At 40.3% G+C, this 19,667-nt stretch overlaps 1 protein-coding gene across 2 annotated transcripts in view; it reads left to right on the top strand.

Moving 5' to 3' along the window:
• Positions 1-18,369, top strand: part of aven (apoptosis, caspase activation inhibitor) — a 34,415-nt gene extending 16,046 nt beyond the window's left edge. Inside the window, exons 3-6 of one of the 2 annotated variants that reach the window (XM_084082806.1) lie at positions 14,998-15,068; positions 16,162-16,257; positions 16,703-17,039; positions 17,560-18,369. In XM_084082806.1, coding sequence (XP_083938932.1) covers positions 14,998-15,068; positions 16,162-16,257; positions 16,703-17,039; positions 17,560-17,675 — 620 coding nt within the window. In that variant the 3' untranslated portion in view covers positions 17,676-18,369. The remainder of the gene's footprint in view (positions 1-14,997; positions 15,069-16,161; positions 16,258-16,702; positions 17,040-17,559) is intronic. The other variant, XM_084082807.1, reaches the window with a different exon arrangement.
• The last annotated feature ends 1,298 nt before the right edge of the window (positions 18,370-19,667 follow it).

A 19,667-nucleotide genomic window follows, 5' to 3' on the forward strand; every position in this document is an offset into this window, starting at 1 on the left:
CTGCTCTGTGGGAGGTCTAGAACAGGGATTCCAAACCTATGGGCCGTGAGGATATTGCAAGTGGGCCCCCAACTAATTGGCAAAACACTTAGACTTTATTTATGCCTTAACTCATTCAGTGCCACTCGACGTCTAAGACGTCCGTTGTATCATAAGCCCTGTGCCACTGGACGTCTAAGACGTCAAAAAAACAAAAAAAACAAAAAAACCCAAGAGAACCTCAGAACCCAAGATATCATGATTTGAAAATGTTCTGCTCCATTCACTGCTTGTTTAACTTCTTACTGAAAAAGGCTGTATCTTGGCTCCTAAGCACTTTTTTTTTTTTTACAATGAATGATTTTGGCTCTGGCACTCAGAGCCAAACTGCCAGAAATAAGTCAGGCACTGAATGAGTTAATATTAATAAAAAATAAAAAGTTTTCATTGTGATACTGATAAATAGGAAATTTAATATACTGTATCTACTATGTGAGTGCCATTGATCCAAGCCGGAACACAGTCGATTGATCATTAAGATGAACATGCTCTGAAAGGTCATCGGGCTCAGGAATTGAACCCGTAACTCGCTGTCAGGCTGCATTAGAGCCTATATGTGGTATGTGCCCTAACCACTACGCCCCGTCGATTGGAGGTTTGAAGTTGGGTTAGGGTTTATCGCTTTAGTTAACCTAGGTCACAGCAATGACCTAGGCTAACTAAAGCTATATGGCCCAAATTGCAAGCTGTAGGGGTGTTGAAAAATAAAGTGCCCCCCTTGGAAAAATGAATGCCCCCCTGCTGATTTCTGTCTGGAGCCCACACTGGGTCACAGGTGTTCAAAGTGGGGGCCGCTAGGGGGGACAAAGGATAAGAATACAAAACGTGAGCCTTTAGATTAGCTATTTTCACTATTTTCTTTTATTTATTTATTTTTTGAGATTTTATTTTTACAGCCATTTACAGCAGGGGGCTGCAGCCAGAGGCTATCGCTATTTGAGGGTCCTAGGCATGGTGAACCCCTGGCCTAGATAATGTTGTGAAAGGATGCATCGGGTGGTTGCTTGGGTTTGCCTTAACAGAAAACAATGTTGGTAAAATGTCCCTGTAGCTTATTGGTTTTCATGGTGCAACCTTTGTGCATGTATAAGACAGATTCTGGATCTGCACTCTAAGGCCTTTTGAATCTCCTAACCATCATTTCTCCTTCATTAATCATGTGTTGCAGACATAGTGTAAGAATTGACAGATTTTTTTGTTGTTTTCAAGCTAAATATGTGCCTATAAGCTAGTTTATGCAGAGAGCTGTCACATAGCCAGTGTAGACTAAATATTATTCTCTCCGTTATGTTCTGCAGACAGTTAGGATCCAGTGTTATTGTGTGAGTGTGATTTGTTGACTACCAGGGTTCAGATTTTTCTTTTTTCTTTTTGAGACCTAATCAAACTGTAACTAGGTCTAACATTGGTAAATGCCTAAATGGTGGACCGTAAACTTGACAAGCTGTTGTAAAGTGAAGTCCCCTTCTGCCATTTATTGGCTCTTCTTTTAACCACTAAAACCCTATATACTTGACCATGGTCCCCCAGTGCTCTATCCTCTGCCCTCTGCTTCTCTCCTTCTACTGTACACCAAATCTCTTCACCTATATAGCCGACAAGCTCCCATCACGGCGTGTTTTAAGCTTGTAGATCTTCTATTTTTGCTGCTTGTTTGTCTATTTTTGCAAAATGTTCGCCTATTATGACATGTACAGCATAGGAACAAAAGGGTTCACACGATTTTCTGCAGTCACTGTGCACTCTTCACATCAAACATTGGGTGCCACAAGATCTTGATAGCATTTGACTTGCTCTATGAATTATGTATTTTTTTGTCAAAAGGAGGGCATGAACTTTCTGGGTACTAAAAAGCATTTTAAAATATGAAATTCCTGGTGGGAAATGTAATTTTCATTGTACTGATGAATAAATAACTAGCTTGCTTAAAATGATTGCATCCCTTTTTAAAATTGGTAGGTAAGCCTGCTTCTGTTTTTTCCTTTTCATTGTACTGATGAATAAATAACTAGCTTGCTTAAAATTATTGCATCCCTTTTTAAAATTGGTAGGTAAGCCTGCTTCTGTTTTTTCCTTTGTATTACATTTTTTATAATGGAGGTAATGCAGTATAGTGGAGGGTAATCTCCACTATACTGGGTAATCTCTCAAGACAGATTTAGAGCTCCGCATGAAATTCAAAGGAAAAATAAATTGCCGATGGGCTGCCAGATTGAGTGGAGAGTGACAAGAATCAGGGAGAGAGACGGGGAGTGACACACACGCAACACAGGTTGTCAGGCACGGGAATCAAACCTGAAACTCGCTGTCAGGCTGCATTAGAGCCTATGTGGTATGCGCCTTAACCACTGTGCCATCGGCGCCCCCCTGCCTCTGTTTTTTAAGTGTAAAGTGTGGGTGTCTGCCTCTGTTTGTTTACAGGAGCTACAGTAGCTCTCTGTCCGCTTTTGGTACAGTTTGTCAGGCATTCGAGTGACAGGATGTAGTGACAAACAACAGTACAAGTACAGGGAGTTCCTTTTAAGTGTATGGTCACAGGTTGTTCTAATGCGTAAAGTCTTTCCTAGAATAATGAAGAAAGATCTACTGATATGGCCGTGAGACAGGCTCAGCTATTCTCCTTGAAAGGACAGAATAAATACCTTTTCTTGTCTTTATTGTCTCGCTGGGTTGGTTGTTTGTTGTGATTTTGATTGCAATTAGTGCAGGCAGTGATTTATTGACAATGTAGCAGCTTTCAGAGTTGTCCAACGTTGGTCTAATTTGCTTGGTTAAAAGGCATGTTGGGGGCCTCTCGCCTCTCGCAACAGGATAAGCTGTTTTGTCAGATCTCTCTCGTCTTCCCCTACCTCCTTCTTTCTTTTCCTCCTTTCATCTTTCCTCCTCCTACCTACTCTCCTTTCCACTTTTCCATCCTACGTTTTTCATGTCTACTGCCTTTTTCTCATTTGTCCATGTCTCCTTTCTGGTTCTCTCCTCCAATACTCTCCTCCCCTTTTCTTCTGTGTTCCTCTCCGTGTCCTTCAGTGTTTCAGCTTGGATGGTTTGTCATTCTGGGTGGTAGTCAGGTTCACTATGTGTTCTTGTTCAAAATTTGTGGAGATTAGCAAAACAATACTTTATTTTTATCTTCAGAACATGGGGAATCCAAAAATCTATGTTTGCATTTGCACAGACACCTGCATGTCCGCCATATTGGACGTTCAAAATGGCCACCATAAAATACATAATTTGTGATATCTTGGCTTCTAAACAACATAGAAAGTTAATTAAATATGCTAATCCAATGTTTTCTGGGTCAAGGAATCCAACAGAGACCTAAAGGATTGTGCACAGGGACTTGCAGTAGCGCCACCTAGGGGATGGCCAGTGAAATTCAGGTTTACTATGTTAAAAAATATATTTTCGTTCAAAAGTTTAGATTAGAAAAATATACACTTTTGGAATCTTCAGAGCATGAGGAATCCAAAAATCCTTGTTTGCATTTGCACAGATTCCATGCATGGCCCACCATATTGTTCAATATGGACGACCTAAAATATATAGCCTAATTTGTGCTATCTTGGATTCTAGACAACCAACCTTAGTTAATATGTTTCCAGGTCAAGGAGTCCAATAAAGACCTCAATGTAGTTATTATATAAAAGCAAGAAAACAAATGTAAATGGAAAATATAGTCTTTATATTTGTGTAATATCAACACATCATTGACTTTATTACACCACAGGTTTACAGATGTAAAGAAATGGGTGAAAAACTCCATTGTTTCTGTTGTTTTCAAAGAGAAGAAAAGAAAAGAAGAGGGCGGGGAGAGCAAGGAGAACAATCTATCAGCAATAGAAAACATGTCAAGGATATACAAATGGCATAAACCAACAGATACAGTATGTACATGAGATTAGACATAAGGTGCAAGGTGGTGACACTTTGGTAGGTCTACATTAGCAGCAGGTATGTACATGATATTATACATTAACTTGCAAAAACAGTATTGACAAGTTATAAGATTGAACTATATACAATAATATCATCATTCTTTTACGGCCCTTCATCACTGTTAGGAGGGTCATTTTCAGCATTGCAGTCTGTGTCGTTTTCGCAGTCACTTCCAAACAAAGTTCTGTGCAAGTTGTGTCTCCTGCATGAACATCTCTGGGTTGTACAATGGGTTTTGCACTGACATCTGACCAACTCTACAATGGCCTGTGGTGCAGGAGGAACCTTTGTGGTAGTAGGTAGTATCTCACCATGGCTCCATGTTTGAGTGGGTCAAAAAGACTCTGCCACGTCACAGTGGCTTGGCACCACACCCAACTTTGATCATGCACACGTTCAATGTTCTCCTCAAGGGCACCAACGGTAGGAGGCAACTTGCTGCTTTATGCCAGATGTTTGTAAAACAGATACCACCTTAGGTCAGGAATGCTTGTTATATGGATGCCCCTTGGGCAGTACATCATACAAAGTTGGCCAATGCATCATTCACCTCCTGTGTTAGGTCGCCTTCCTCTGTTAGTTTCTGTTAGTGGTCAGATGTCAGTGCAAAACCCATTGGACAACCCAGAGAAGGTCATGCAGGGGACACAACTTTGCTTGCACAGAACTTTGTTTGTATGGAAGTGACTGTGAAAACGACACGGACTGTCTGTAATGCTGAAAATGACACCCCAGACAGTGATGACGAGCTGTAAAAGAATATTCCTGAATGATAGATCTAGTAGATATTGTATGTATATAGTTCAATCGTTCATACTGTTTTTGCACCTTAATGTCTAATATCATACCTGCTGCTAATGTAGACCTACCAAAGTGTCACCACCTTGCGGCTTTTTTCCCCCTAATTTTTATCGCTCGATTCTGTAACCCCTTTTTCACCCGGTGCCAATTAGCTAAGTGATCCTGGGCACTACACTCCCCCCACCAGCCTAGGGAGGCCAAGGCCAAGCACATGCCTCCTTCAAAGCATGAGAGCCAACTGACCTTCTTGTCACCTGACAGGGGGGAGTTTCCCTGGTTGGACGTAGCGTGTGGAAGGAACACGTTATTCCAACCAGTTCCCTTCCCCTCCATCAGGCGCCCCGGCTGACCAGGGGGAGGAAGTATAGTGACCAGGATTACTACATGTTTTTGTGAGGGTATTCTATTAACTACCCTAGGAGACACGGGAGAACATGCAAACTCCACACAGAGTAGGCCCTTTCGCCTTATGTCTAACCTCATGTACATACTGTATCTGTTGGTTTACGCCACTTGTATATCCTTGACATGTGTTCTATTACTGTTAGATCTCCTTGCTCTCCCTGACCCCCCCCCCCTCTTCTTTTCTTTTCTTCTCTTTGAAAACAACAGAAACAAAGGGTTTTTCCACCCATTTCTTTACACCTGTAAACCTGTAAAGTCAATGATGTGTTGATACTACACAACTATAAACACTATGTTTTACATTTACATTTGTTTTCTTGCTTTTCTATAATCCTGAGAACTACATTGAGGTCTGTATTGGACTCCTTGACCTGGAAAACATATTTAATGAAGGTTGGTTGTCTAGAATCCAACGTAGCACAAAATAGACTATATATTTTATGTGGTCCATATTGAACATGCAATATGGCGGCCATGCAGGTATCTGTGCAAATGCAAACAAGGATTTTTGGATTCCCCATGCTCTGAAGATTCCAAAAGTGTTATAGTTTTGCTAATCAAAAATTTGTAACAAAAGTATATTTTCTAACATAGTCAACCTGCATTTCCATGGCCATCCCCTAGGGGGCGCTGCTGCAAGTCCCTGTGCACTATCCTTTAGGTCTCTATTGGATTCCTTGGCCCAGAAAACATAGGATTAGCATATTTAATTAACTGTCTATGTCGTCTAGAAGCCAAGGTAGCACAAATTATATATTTTATGGCGGCCATTTTGAACGTCCAATATGGCGGACATGCAGGTGTCTGTGCAAATGCAAACATAGATTTTTGGATTCCCCATGTTCTGAAGATAAAAAAAATGTATAGTTTTGCTAATCTCCACAAATTTTGAACGAAAGTATATTGTTTTACATAGTGAACCTGACTATGGCTTTCCTTCATGGATGAATTTACTAGGGCTGCAACTATCGATTCTTTTCTTAGCCAGTCTATAGATCACTTTTTTGATTGAATAATCTATTTAATAATCTTTTAAAAATATTTTATTATTTCTTACATATCAACGAATGAATGCAAAAGATACATTTTTATATTAAATAGATTTATTATAATTGATTAAATTGATTAGTCTGATTAACCACTTGAGCCCTATTTTGTATAAAGGTGTCCCCAAAATCGATTATTTTATTAAAAACCCAATTCTTTTATTAATCAATTGTTTTTTTTTAGCTGTTGCACCGCTAAAATGAACACCATATCCCATGCAGTCACCTTCATGCCTTTTCACTGCAGTGCTATTTAAAGTCATAGTGTGACTTAGTATTTTTGGTAATGTCTCTGGTAGCTACTAGGTGGCATTACAGCGTCTGTTAAAGCTATGATTCCCTGTGTAGGGGACAGACAGACCCAAGTCACAACTCAAGACTAAATTGAATTAGAGAAGTGGTCACAACCACAAAACATTAAAGGAGGAGTTCACCCAAAAAATGACTTATTTTCTATCAATTACGCACCCCATGAAGCCTTGATTTCATGGATTTTCTTTTGTTTTTGTGGCATTCCTAAAACAATAATTTGATGACCGTGTGTATTTCCGGTAGGAGACACAAATAATCTACTTTGTGTCTCCTACCGGATACATTATTAGTTTAGGAATGCGACAAAAACAAAAAATAATCCATGGATTCAAGGTTCAATGGGTGTGCAATTGATAGAAAATAAGTCATTTTTTGGGTGAACTCCTCCTTTAATTTGGAATGGTTATTGTGAAAATTTCATGGCAGCAGATGCAGTAACACTTATGAATCGATTTGGGAGAAACTGCTGCCTATTATCCATGGTTCCTCCTTGAAAATTAGGTATAATTAGGTATTTTCCCGTAAATTTTGTTTGTCTACCTGCTTTGCCTCGTCCAACCGGTCGTTGCTTCAGGGAGCATTCCAAGTCTGAGTTAATTCCACGCACCGCAGCTTCATTCCCTCAGGCTTACACAGTTGGCAGCCTGCCAGCACGGGAGCTTTGCTACAGTTGGTTAGTTTGTCCCTATCGCCACAGTGAAGTGTACACTTTCTTAAGGCATGGTCAAGTCAGCAAGGGTGTGTACGTTTTCTTGCATGCATACGCCTGTGAAATCTTCTGTTTGTGTGTAATATGTGTGAGTTCCTGTGCATACAGTAGCCTAAGAAACAGCGGGACAACAATGACGCGCTGTCACAAACAGGATGTCAGTGTTTCTGCTGGGCCACACCGCACACAGGAAACCAAGGTTGACGTGCTTGTCTGCATCTGTGTGTTTCACATGATGTCGCACATGTGAGGGCTTCCAATGTGGAGTAGTCATTGTAATCCACTGATCACATGCTTCATTGACCACTTAACCCCGATGTGTGTCTGGGTAGCTCGTTGGTGGAGCACTCCCCTTTGGACCACGAGGTTCTGTGTTCGATCCCGGACACTGCCAACTCAGCGTATGAGTAGCACGGCTTAGGTAACAAAGTTGTGGGATAAGTAGTACTGATGGTAGGTGTTATGCTCCACCTCAACAATCCATCTCCCAGGGGTCTAGCGCAATTGAAAAGGGGACAGACATCCTCGTTATCGGACGATATTTTCTTCAAGTGCCACCCTTTGGCCAAAATGTCTGGTTCAGTGCAAGGAGCAGCCCAGCATTTAGGGCCTGCTAGTGGGCCTTTTTAGATTTTTAATCTTGTTGTAATGACTTTACTGTAATCTTGTCACAACACACATATTTTTTGTGAACTCTCCGATCCTGCTCAAGGACGGCTAGATATTGCAGTAATACAAGCCTGGCATGGCTTATCTCTACCTTCCGTCTGTGTGTGCCAGCTCCACACAGTAGCTCTCAGAGCAGAACAAGGGCCTCTCAAGGCTAGAGTTGGAGATCAACGGTGATTGGGTGAGAACACAGTGGCGTTGAGTCGAGTGCAGCAGGAAAATAGCGGTGTGGAACAGAAGGGCGGGGAGCGAGGCGAGTGAAGATGAGAGAACGGATCCGAATATAAAAGCTGAGAGGAGAGTGCAATGTTGCAGAGCCACAGATAACGCTTCCAGACTGCTGGTGAAACCAAATCTGTTGATGTGGGTGTCGGCCCGCAATATGTCAAGAGATGGGACACTTTGCTGGAGTTACACAACGCTAACTTACTGTAGCCACTTGGCCTGACTAAGCATGACTAATGGTATTTATCCACAGTATGAATAGTCTGCTGTTACTATTAACTCATTTTTACAATAATACCATTTCATAAGAGACGGACTACAAAACAGGCCTTTATGGGGAGGTAGTTTTTAGTTGTATACTGTTCAGTGACATATTTTATGTATTCTCAAATAACATGGGGCACACGTTAAGATGCGTTTTGGCTCACATGAACTCTTTGAAGTCATGTGATACTTAATCTGGTGGTACATGTAAAGCTCTATGCTACACATCTGGAAACATGTTGATATGTGGCCTTTCCTTGACGCCTGACATAAGACGACAGACGGAGCAGGTTTTAGCCAAGATCAGACAGAGGATTTAACCCATTAGAAGCGGGAAAGCATCCGTGTCATTTCAGCTAAAAAGCATTATTTTATACTTTGGCTATTCAAAAATAGCAGATCTACAAGCTTCGTGCCGCGCTACGAGCTTGTAGATGTGCTATTTTTTAAACATTTTGACAATTTGCATATTCTTTTAAAGTGAAACATTTAACTCCAATCTTTGCTTCTGGGGGTCCCTAGAACACAATATTTTGAAATGGGGGTCAGTCGGCGGCCAAATACATAGAACTTTGGGGGTCCTTGACATGAGACAGTTTTGAGCACCACTGATATAGCAATATAAGTTTTTCAGAAAACTGCCTCAGGTCTTAATGGATTAAGTCACTGAAGTCTGCTTGGACCCACTGGCACAAGTCTCAACTTTTATTTTTCCTATCTCTCTCCCTCTCTCTCTCTCCCTCTCTCTCTCTCTTCTTCCATGGAGCGTTAACAGAGACTCCTCTTCATTCTTCCTGGCAGTGGTTGGCATGGTGGTGTCAGGTCCTCTGAACCACCTGCATGGCATTTGCATGAACACAGATCAGGTTGACACTGCATAGGCGCCATGTGGCAGGAGTTTAGCAGTTCACCGTCGTCAGCAGTTTTGTGCTGTTGAAGGTAGGCTGAGGGGTGAAGGTGGACCAAGGTTGAGGCAGATCTTATACGGAGAGAACAGGAGTGGGAGAGAGAGAGACTACAACGGAACAAACAGGAGAGAGAATAAGAACAATACATTTGCAATAGAGTCCTATGAACTTACAGATGACTCTGTGTGTGAGTAAATGGTTCTCATTCAGAGTTTAATCATCACTGTGTACATTTGTGACCAATAGCCCATCAAATCTAGAAATGCGAGACTTCCAATGAGGCAACATTGAATTTAAATATTTCAAAACTACTAAAAGAAATACTGTATGTGAAAAATCAGTGGAGGTGTTTCTTTGGCCTTCTGGCCGTGCACACAAGATTCGGTGGTGAATCGGTCCAGTGGTGTGAGATTAGCCCCAGACAGTCGACTGTTCTTCTAAACGGTCTCCTACCTGTGAAAATGTTACTTTCAATATCTCAAATGATTTCTCAGCATTTCATCAGCATTACAATAAAGAAATGTGCTTTTGAATGGAAAATGTCCACAAAGCCCATCTCCCAACTTATTTCAGTATCACGTTTTGTTGTTCAAACTCTTATGTTTAGCTTTGAAGGAAAGTTGTTCATAGTATTGGTGAAAAACTCAGATTGACACACTTGTGAAATAAATGGAAGAACATGATTTAGATCCTACTGTGAATTTTGACAATTTGCATATTCTTTTAAAAGTGAAACATTTAACTCCAATCTTTGCTTCTGGGGGTCCCTAGAACACAATATTTTGAAATGGGGGTCAGTCCGCGGCCAAACACATAGAACTTTGGGGGGTCCTTGACATGAGACAGTTTTGAGCACTTTGAGCACATATCAGTGGTGCTCAAAACTGTCTCAAATTGTCCAAATTCACAGTAGGATCTAAATCATGTTCTTCCGTTTATTTCACAAGTGGGTCAAACTTGTGAAATAAACGGGTGAACATGATTTAGATCCTACTGTGAATTTTCACCTAATCCACATATCATCTGCCTGTTTCTTTCCCAGTGAGGAAAAAAAACTCTGGCGCTGATGGCGTACTTTTCATGTCACACCTGCAAAGGCCATAGCCCCCACAATCATCAGACAAATGTCATATTCCCATTCACCGTCTTATCTGTCAGCCTGCAGTCATTGTGTTGCCTCGTTATCGCCTTCATCCATACATCTTCCGCCCTGTGCTGGATTGACAGCAGGAACACGGCACACAGACAAAAGGTCTTCTGCGGCCTTTCCCTTCTGACCTCCTCCTTCTTCTAGTGCCGTCAGGGGTCATCAATATGTCCATACACGGACACATGTGTCCGTGGCAAGACTTGGCCTGGTCCGTGGCATATTATTTTTAATCTTATTTTGATCATAAGACCCAATTACTGAATGTCAGTCTCCAGGTTTTCTTCAGAATATGTATGACACTGATTTACTACGACACTATGTATGGTCCACTAGGACAGTGGTTCTCAAACGTTTTATTTTTGGAGGACCCCCATGACTCATTGAGAGTGTACAAATGTGGTTACATTTGTACACTCTCAGAGTTACAGACCTGTAATGGTCATTTAGGCCTAGCTCTACTCATTTTGTATGTCCATGGCAAAAACAGAATTTTGACAAAAATTGATGAGGGGCCATCGCCATGTGCAGTGGTTCTCAAACTTTTACATTTCACGGACCCCCCCTTAACCAAATGGACCCTGGAATGGGTCCATTTGGTTCCATTTTGTATATTGTCAAAGTTAGACTTGGAAGGGTCAATTTAGAACCCCCTCAAGGAACCCTGACAGTCCTTGGACCCCGCTTTGAGAAGAACCACTGCTCTAGTGACTGTTGGCACAAAGCGGAGCGTCTGTGATGTTTTGGATGTCGTGCCAGACTTACAAAGCAGCGGTGATTATTCATACTGCGTAATATTTCTTTTCTAATCTGATAGATGGTGTGCATGTTTTGACAAAAGACCACAGTAAACCCTACAGTAGCATCCCTATTCTGGGCATGTGTGAATAGGTACTGTATAGGGATGCAAATTATCGATCAATTCATTAATTGATAATTGATAACCTTATCAACCGATTAACCGGTTAACTAATAAGCGGCTTTTTTTTTTATCTGAGAATCTTAATTTCAGATTTTTAAAAAAGTGCTTAGAAGCCGAGATACAGCCTTTTTAAGTAAGTTAAACAAGAAGTGAATGGAGCAGAAAATCTTCAAATCATCATATCTTGGGTTCTGAACATTATTTATTTTTTTTATTTTTTATTTAATTTTTTCAATTAATTGTTAATCGTTTGATTTAATCGGATAATTTCTTAATCGATTAATTCGATTAATCGATTAATTGTTAACATCCCTAGTACTGTATAGGTAAACATTTGTTGAAAATATCAGATCTACAAGCCAACTACCCGTCGCAACGGGATGCGTTGTGAGCTTGTAGAGTGACTATTTTCGGCAAAGAGATTTGGTATAGAGGGACAAAAAGGAGGGGGCCAGGTTTAGACTCCTGGGGGATACCGGTAAACAAATTACATAGGGTTTAACCCATTCAATCCGGGAACGCATCTGTGTCATTTTAGATTTTAGCTATAGCCATTTATACTTTGGCTATTCAAAAATAGCAGATCTACAAGCTCATATTTTATCTATTTTTTTAAACAACATTTTTAATTCAAATCTTAGTTTCTGGAACAACATATATATTTTTTGGGGGCTTTTATACCTATGTATAGGACAGTAGATTGACTGGAAATGGGGAGTGACACGCAGCAAAGGTCGTCGGGTTCGGGACTCGAACCCACAACAGGCTGTCAGGCTGGCATTGCAGCCTAGGGTGCCTGGACCGTCACGCTGCGGCCCAGGCCGGAACAACATATTATGATGGGGATCGGCGGACAAAAACATATCATTTTGGGGGTCCTTGACATGAAAAAGTTTGAGAACCACTGATATAACAACATAAGTTTAAAAAAAAACTGTTAGGATTTAGAAGACATTTGTAAAGATTTGCCCACATTTTCACGATTTTTCAAAAATAGCAGATCTACAAGCTCGTAGCGTGGCACTCGGTGCCGCGCTATGAGCTTGCATATCTGCTATTTTTAAATAGCCAAATAAATCTAAAATGACACAGATGCATTCCCATATTGAATGGGTTAAGGGGTTAATTGGCACCCATGCTTTTTGCGGGCTTATTGATGTCATAACCCACTGCCTTTGTTGTAGTTGAAAAGACCCTCATTTAATTGGTGTCTGGAAACCATGTGGTGTAAAAACACGCAGGCCTTTATCCTCCGTATTGATCGGCAATTTGTCCACACTTATTGACGACTTTTCAGTTACCAGAGAAACAGTGATTTGTGGTTTTAGACATGTTGGAGACCACATTAATTGCCTCACGGAGCATTGGAAGTGGGTTGATCAAACAGCCTTGAATGCAAAGTTAAGAAACTTGGGCCGGGGCCTACGTTTGGGCCGTAAGGGTATTGCAAGTGGGCCCCTAAATAATTGGCAAAACACGTAAGATTTGTGTGATAATATAACATTAATGTTAAAAAGTGATACCAATAAATAAGAACTTAAAGGTTTCATGACGTTCAGTTTTACAACATATTAAAAGTCTTTGTCATGTCGTGTATAAAAAGTTTTAACTGAAAATTCCACTCTAGTGAGCCATTGCAGGTGTTTTTCTCTCACATTTCTAAAGCCTTTTCAACTGCAATGAAAAAAGAAATCTTTGCCTGCGGGTGTCGCTGTTGAGGGATTTTGCCTGTCAGTCATCACCTCTGCTCCCCCCCCCCCCCCCCCCCCAAAAGGAAAGGATAGGGGAGGGGAGGGGCGAGGAGGGGAGTGGGCGGGATTAATGGCCTGTGACTTCACTATCCAAGGGCCAATCTCAGATTACTTTTCAGCCTAATTATTCAGAAAAACCCAGACCACAGAAAATCCACTGAATGTTCAAAGTTCAGTTTTTTTTGGGTGTAATTGAGGTCATAAAACCCCCCAAAACACATTTTTTAAAAAAAAGTGAAAATGAATGTCATAGAAACTTTAAAGGTAGGGTAAGTGATATTTTTTGGTTAAAACAAAACTTGTTTTGTTGAAAGGTTAAAGCACTATATTTTGATAGTAAACATTGTTATAAAGTGTTTGTTCAGTGACAGAGGTCTCCCTGTCTCTCCAGCTCTTTAACTGCCAGAGTATATACAACTAAATAAGGCCCAGACTGACAGCGATTTTTCGATTTTCTTAGCTTTTCAAGTAGGAGCCTAGATACAGAATTTTTAAGTAATACATTAACCAGGAAGTGAATGGAGCAGTAAATATTTGGATCACGTTATCTCCTAGCCTGGCGTAGCCAGACTCTATCACTGCGTGGATATGAGTCTGGTGCTTCCATGAGGAAGTTTTTTTTCTCAAGGGGTGGGATCAAAACAATGACCCTCGACGCAATTGGTTAGACCTACAACCAACTACCAATTACAGTCTCCCATATTTGAATACTGGGCCCTGATTGGTCCCCCACGTCTTCTGGGGTAGGAAATGGATTCTCTATGGAGCGGTGCCAGACCCAAATCGCAGAGTGCAATTTTTTTTTGCACTCGCAGATTCGTCTGGTCCCAGGCTAGTTATCTCCTGGTTCTGTGTGGAAAAAACGAAAACAATAAAAAGCTGGCAGAATTCGACGAGTTAACTCGTCCATGGCAGTCAATGAGCTTAGTAAACAGAAAATACATTTTCAGGTGGGTTGCAAAATTTCAGCCAATCAGGAGAGAGTACCCATTTATCAACTTTCCAGTTCCAATTTTGTCAACTCCTCACTTCCAATTTCACTTGTTTAGTCTGTATCCTGTCTGAGTTCTCTATCCTGATTGGTAACAATTGGTATCTCAACCTGAAAATGTACTGTCTGTTTAATAAAGAACTGGAGAAACATGGAGACTCCTGTTACTGAACAAACACTCTATAGCAATGAGTACAATCAGAATATAGAGCTATTTAACACTCTTAACTCTTTTGAGATTTTCGATTGGGCCCTGATCCAGAAAAGGTTGAGAACCACTGGTATAGTATGTAGGTGTATTAACCCATTCAATCCAGGAAAGCATCTCTGTCATTTTAGATTTCTTTTGCTGTTCAAAAATAGCAGATCTACAAGCTCATAGCGTGGCACCGAGTGCCACGCTATGAGCTTGTAGATCTGCTATTTTAGAAAAATCATGAACATTTTGCTAATCTTTTGAATATGTATTCTACAAATTTCTTCTAAATCCTTAAGATTTAAGTTTTTTGAAAACTTATGTTGCTATATCAGTGGTTCTCAAACCTTTCCTGTCAAGGACCCCCAAAATGATATGTATTTGACTGCGGACCCCCATCTCAAAATATTTTTAGTTCAAATGTTCGCTTTAAAACATATATATTCAAAGATTTGCACAAATATTCACTATTTTTTTAAAACATGGCAGATCTACAAGCTCATATGAGCTTTCATATCTGCCAAAGAAATCTGAAATGACAGAGATGCATTCCCGGATTTAATGGGTTAATTTGAGTATAAATTACAGTAAAGAGTAAGTGATCACCAGCAAATGAATTCAGGAGTTTGTCCCCATCAGTGATAACTCACCCAGCGTTTCTGTCTCTCTCTCCCAGGGGATTCTTTCACCCAGTTCCGTTTTTCAGAGGAGAAGGATTGGGAAATGGACTCCTTGGCGGCCAGTCAGGTAAATGTATAATACTGCAAACTGATTCTTTGGGATTCTTTCTGGTTAGGGGTGCAACAGTTCTCAAACTAATTGATTTAATCGATGATAAAATAAAACAAAACTAATAATAATCAGTGTTGAGCATGTCATTAAATCAAGTTTTAAAAAATGTCAAAACATTTCATGAATAGTGAAAATAGCTGATCTACAAGCTCACAAACGCACCGTAACGTGTTGTGAGCTTGTAGATCTGCTACAGTAATTTCACTATTTCCACAAAACAGGTGTTATTTTATACATTGTGTTATTAGTTGACATAAAACATTTTAAACTTGCTCCTCGATTATTCTATTCATCGAATTTCTGGTTGTGTATTTGAATTTTGAAGACACCTCTTATGAAGAATTTAGGTTTATTTTTTGCCTGCTCCTAGTGTTCTGTCACGGCCATATTGACCTTGAACTGTGCATGAAGAAGCTCCAAGAAAAGTGTTGAATACATACTTTTTACCGGAATCCTATTTTTACACTGTGAAGAGCATGAGAAAATCTGACTTAACACTTCCCAAATGCATCCTGTGTGTTGATAGCTGGCTCTCAAATTGTGCTGGAAAGTCTTTGACAGCCTGCATACAAATGTGTGAAATGCAGTCTCTTGACGGAGACCTTTTGAGTGTGAGCTCTCAAGACACAAGATGCATTGGGAAGCGTTTTCTCATCCTCTTTACAATAAACATTTGGCACAAAAAATTGGTGAAGTTGTCATTTTAATGTGAGAAGATGGCTTGCAGTGAAATAACCCATAGCTAATTTGTAAAATTGCCAAAAAGTTAATACTTTACTTCAAAGGTGAAATAAGACCTAGCTCACAATGGGTCATGGACGCGACAAAGCATAAATCGCACTTAAAACGGTCGCATATCTTTGGTCTGAACTAGGCTTAAAAGAGTAGATGGAAAAGTTTGTATTGGCCACTTAATAAGAGATCTTCTGTATCAGCATTAGGATTCTGTATTCTCATGTCGTGTTCGATCAAATCTGGAAACACAGAGGCCAGATACTGAGAACGGTTACCATTTTCAGTTTTTATACCACTGTGTATCTTTCTGCAGATGTCAGCTGTGTTTGTTGATCTTCCAGCGCTGGCACAGTCTCTCCAGGAAATGCCTCTCCATCTGAGACTGAACCTGGAGGCTGAGCTGGTACAGGTATGCAAACCAATTAGAACTGCATGTGGGACTACAGTTCAGAAGGTCAAATGTTTTGTCCATGATGTGCTGTTGGAATTTAGAGTTTCTACTAGAGCCCGACCCATATATCGACCATTATTTGACTTTGTTATCGGTATAGGCAGTTAATGCAGCCAATGTGTCCTGATTTTTGACCTTGGGTAAAGACAACCTCGCAAGCTTTTAGATTCTGTGTTTTTTTAAAGATATTTGAATAAGTCTAAAGTGGTTAAATACAATTAAGTTCATTGTATCACTATCGGCACCAGACCCAGAAATCTAGCATCGGTCGAGCTCTAGCTTCTACTTGTAGCTCATGATGATATTCTGCCAAAACCTGCATTGTTCTGTCATTGAGATGAAGCTCACTGCTTATCCTGTTGCTACTGCAGCCTTGTCATTTATGCAAGCCTTTGTGTTTCAGGTATCGACACCAGTAGAGCTGCCTATTCTGACCATAGCACCAAAACAGGACCTTGGTATGGCTGCCTCTGCTTTCAAAAGACTCAACACGAGCCAGGGAGTTTCCCAGGTTACAAGCTCAGTGTCGGGCCCTTCGCCTCAGGATTCTTGTAAAGCAGCCGAGCCGCCCGTGGATGATGGGGAGGAGGAGCTAGACCAGCTACTTGGTTTACAGAAGCCACTGTCAGCGTCCTCGGGAGCTCAACCTGTCACCATTGTGGATGAAGAGACTTCTGCTCCAGATCAAGTCAATACGGAAACGCAAGCATCTCCATTATCTCACAGTCAACAATGTGCAGGTACATCATGTTCACTGGCTGACTTCTTGAATTCAAAGCAAGCGATGAACAATCAAGTGACTGACAGAACGCAGTCATGCTTTTATATTATTAGGATAGGACTCCGGAATGCAGCCTTTTTTTTTATATAAATCTTTTTATTTAAAAATAAATCATTTTATTTAAGGACATGGGGTATAATACTGTATCATATGAGTTTTAAAATACTAGGCAGCCCTAATCTTACCAACCATCCTATGTTTCACGCCATTTAGATATTGTCCCACGACAAATGTGTTATGAAGCTTAGCCAATAATAAAACCACAACATGCGTTTCCAACCACATAAACATTATGACCTTTAGGCCTCTTCACTAATGTCACGCGAAGCCCTGCCTATCAGAGATTTGGTGGCTTATAGAATGATGATGATGATGGCTTTTTTTGTATCATTGTATACTCTTTTTGAATAGTATTTTTAATGCACACATTCATGCAATAATAAGTTCTAATTATACAGTGTTTTGCTCCTCTTCATCAGCAGAGCCTGAAGTGGTGGAGACTGTTCCAGAGGAGAAGATGGAGGAGGTTGCTCCAGTCAAACAGGAGGTAACAGAGGATGACCTGGAGGACTGGCTTGACAGCATGATCTCCTGACCCTCAGCATCAGAGTTCATTCACAGAGTTGACACTTCATTTCATCAAGATAATAATTCCAAATAACTTTTGCCTGTGGAAGGTTTTGTTGTCCATCGGTGGCCCTATATTTTCTTTTAATGACTTTTAATGAGTTTCCTTAAATGAATGCATACACAGATGGGACTGGAGGATCAGAACCTTCTAAAACACACAGATGAATCCCTGTTCGTCCTCGTGAGATGTGAATAGTGGGGCTCTACACCATGACTGGATTTCAGATGTGTTGTATGGTTGAACAGATTTTTTTTTTTTTAATTTCGGGTGTTTGGGTGGCACAGAACCTCAGTCTCTGCCCACATTACATTACATTACATTACATTACAGTCATTTGGCAGACGCTTTTATCCAAAGCGACTTACAATAAGTGCATTCAACATAGGTAGGGAACGAAACTACTAATCACCAGAAGTCTTAAGTGCATTTTCTGCTAAAACAAGCAACCAAGAGTATACCTAGCGCTAAGGTAAAATTGCAATATATCAGCTACCTACTATTTAAAACAGATGACAAAATCAAATGAGCAAGAGCTAAAACAAATAACAGACAGCTACAGTCACCTTTTTGAACCCAAATAGGGCGACACCTGACCCGAAAGAAAACATGTCTCCTTTTTCACCTCGGGCTGTTTGCATGCCTGAAATAAGTGTATCGAATAAACAAGATCCAATGAAACAATAAAACAAGAGTTCGTACAACTATTTTTTTTCTTCTTTTAACTTAACCCTTCCATTGTGTTAGGGTCTTTTTTGACCCGTTTTCAAGTTTAAATAGGTAAAAAGTACCCTTTACATTTCTTTATTGGAACGAGGCTTCATGATATCCTCAGAAATAAACATTTTAACCTAACAAAATTATTTATCATTTTTGATTAATTCTGATGGTCTCAAAAAAAAAAGTGACACTTGTGGTGTTAGGGTCCGAAATGACCCGGCAAAGAAGTGTGGCTCAATTCCCCCCCAAATTGTCAATATTCAATGTTTACATGTTTGAGAGTGAGAGAGACTTGTCCTCAATTAGCATTTGCTATCAGGAGTAAAATAAAGTTTGAGTTTATGAAAAATAAATGACTTTTTACCTTCTATGGTATATGGGTCATTTCGGACCCTAACACCACTAGTGTCACTATTTTTAATAATTAAAAAAAAAAAAAAGTTAAAAAACGAAAACTTTTTTTTTTTTGGAAGTGTGTTCTAATTATTATTCTTAATTATTCTATTCTAGCTAGATAACTTTCCCTTTCCATCTAAATAGCAGCAAACAGGAAACACTCAGACATCACTACAAAACAAAAGGTACACAAGTGTAAATGAGAGAGAGAGAGAGAGAGAGATGTGAGAGAGAGAGAGAGAGAGAGAGAGAGAGAGAGAGAGAGAGAGAGAGAGAGAGAGAGAGAGAGAGAGAGAGAGAGAGAGAGAGAGAGAGAGAGAGAGAGAGAGAGAGAGAGAGAGAGAGAGAGAGAGAGAGAGAGAGAGAGAGAGAGAGAGAGAGAGAGAGAGAGAGAGAGAGAGAGAGAGAGAGAGAGAGAGAGAGAGAGAGAGAGAGAGAGAGAGAGAGAGAGAGAGAGAGAGAGAGAGAGAGAGCGAGCCATGGAAATAGATTGAAAAGAGACATGGAAACGGACCCGAACGAATCGCAACCGAAAGCAGCCGATCTACAAGCTCAGAAACACGTTGCTATCTGAAAAGTTTTGAGATTGTAGATCGGCTATTTTCAGAATGAAGTATGTCATAGATTGAAAAAACGTACTCTCAAATAAGCATTTCAGGTTATCTTTACCATTTGCACATGTATTCATTGATACAGTCATGTTGTTTGCAATTCAACTTAAATGAAGTCTGCATCAAGTGAGGCTTGAACTGGCGACCTTGAGATTGTAAGGCACTCATTTAAGGGAGACGCCATTGGAACAACAGACAAGGAACTTTGAAAAAGGAGATCACACAGATGATA

This window comes from Gymnoscopelus microlampas, assembly GCF_963454915.1.
Source record: "Gymnoscopelus microlampas genome assembly, chromosome: 16".
NCBI classification, from domain to species: Eukaryota; Metazoa; Chordata; class Actinopteri; order Myctophiformes; family Myctophidae; genus Gymnoscopelus; species Gymnoscopelus microlampas.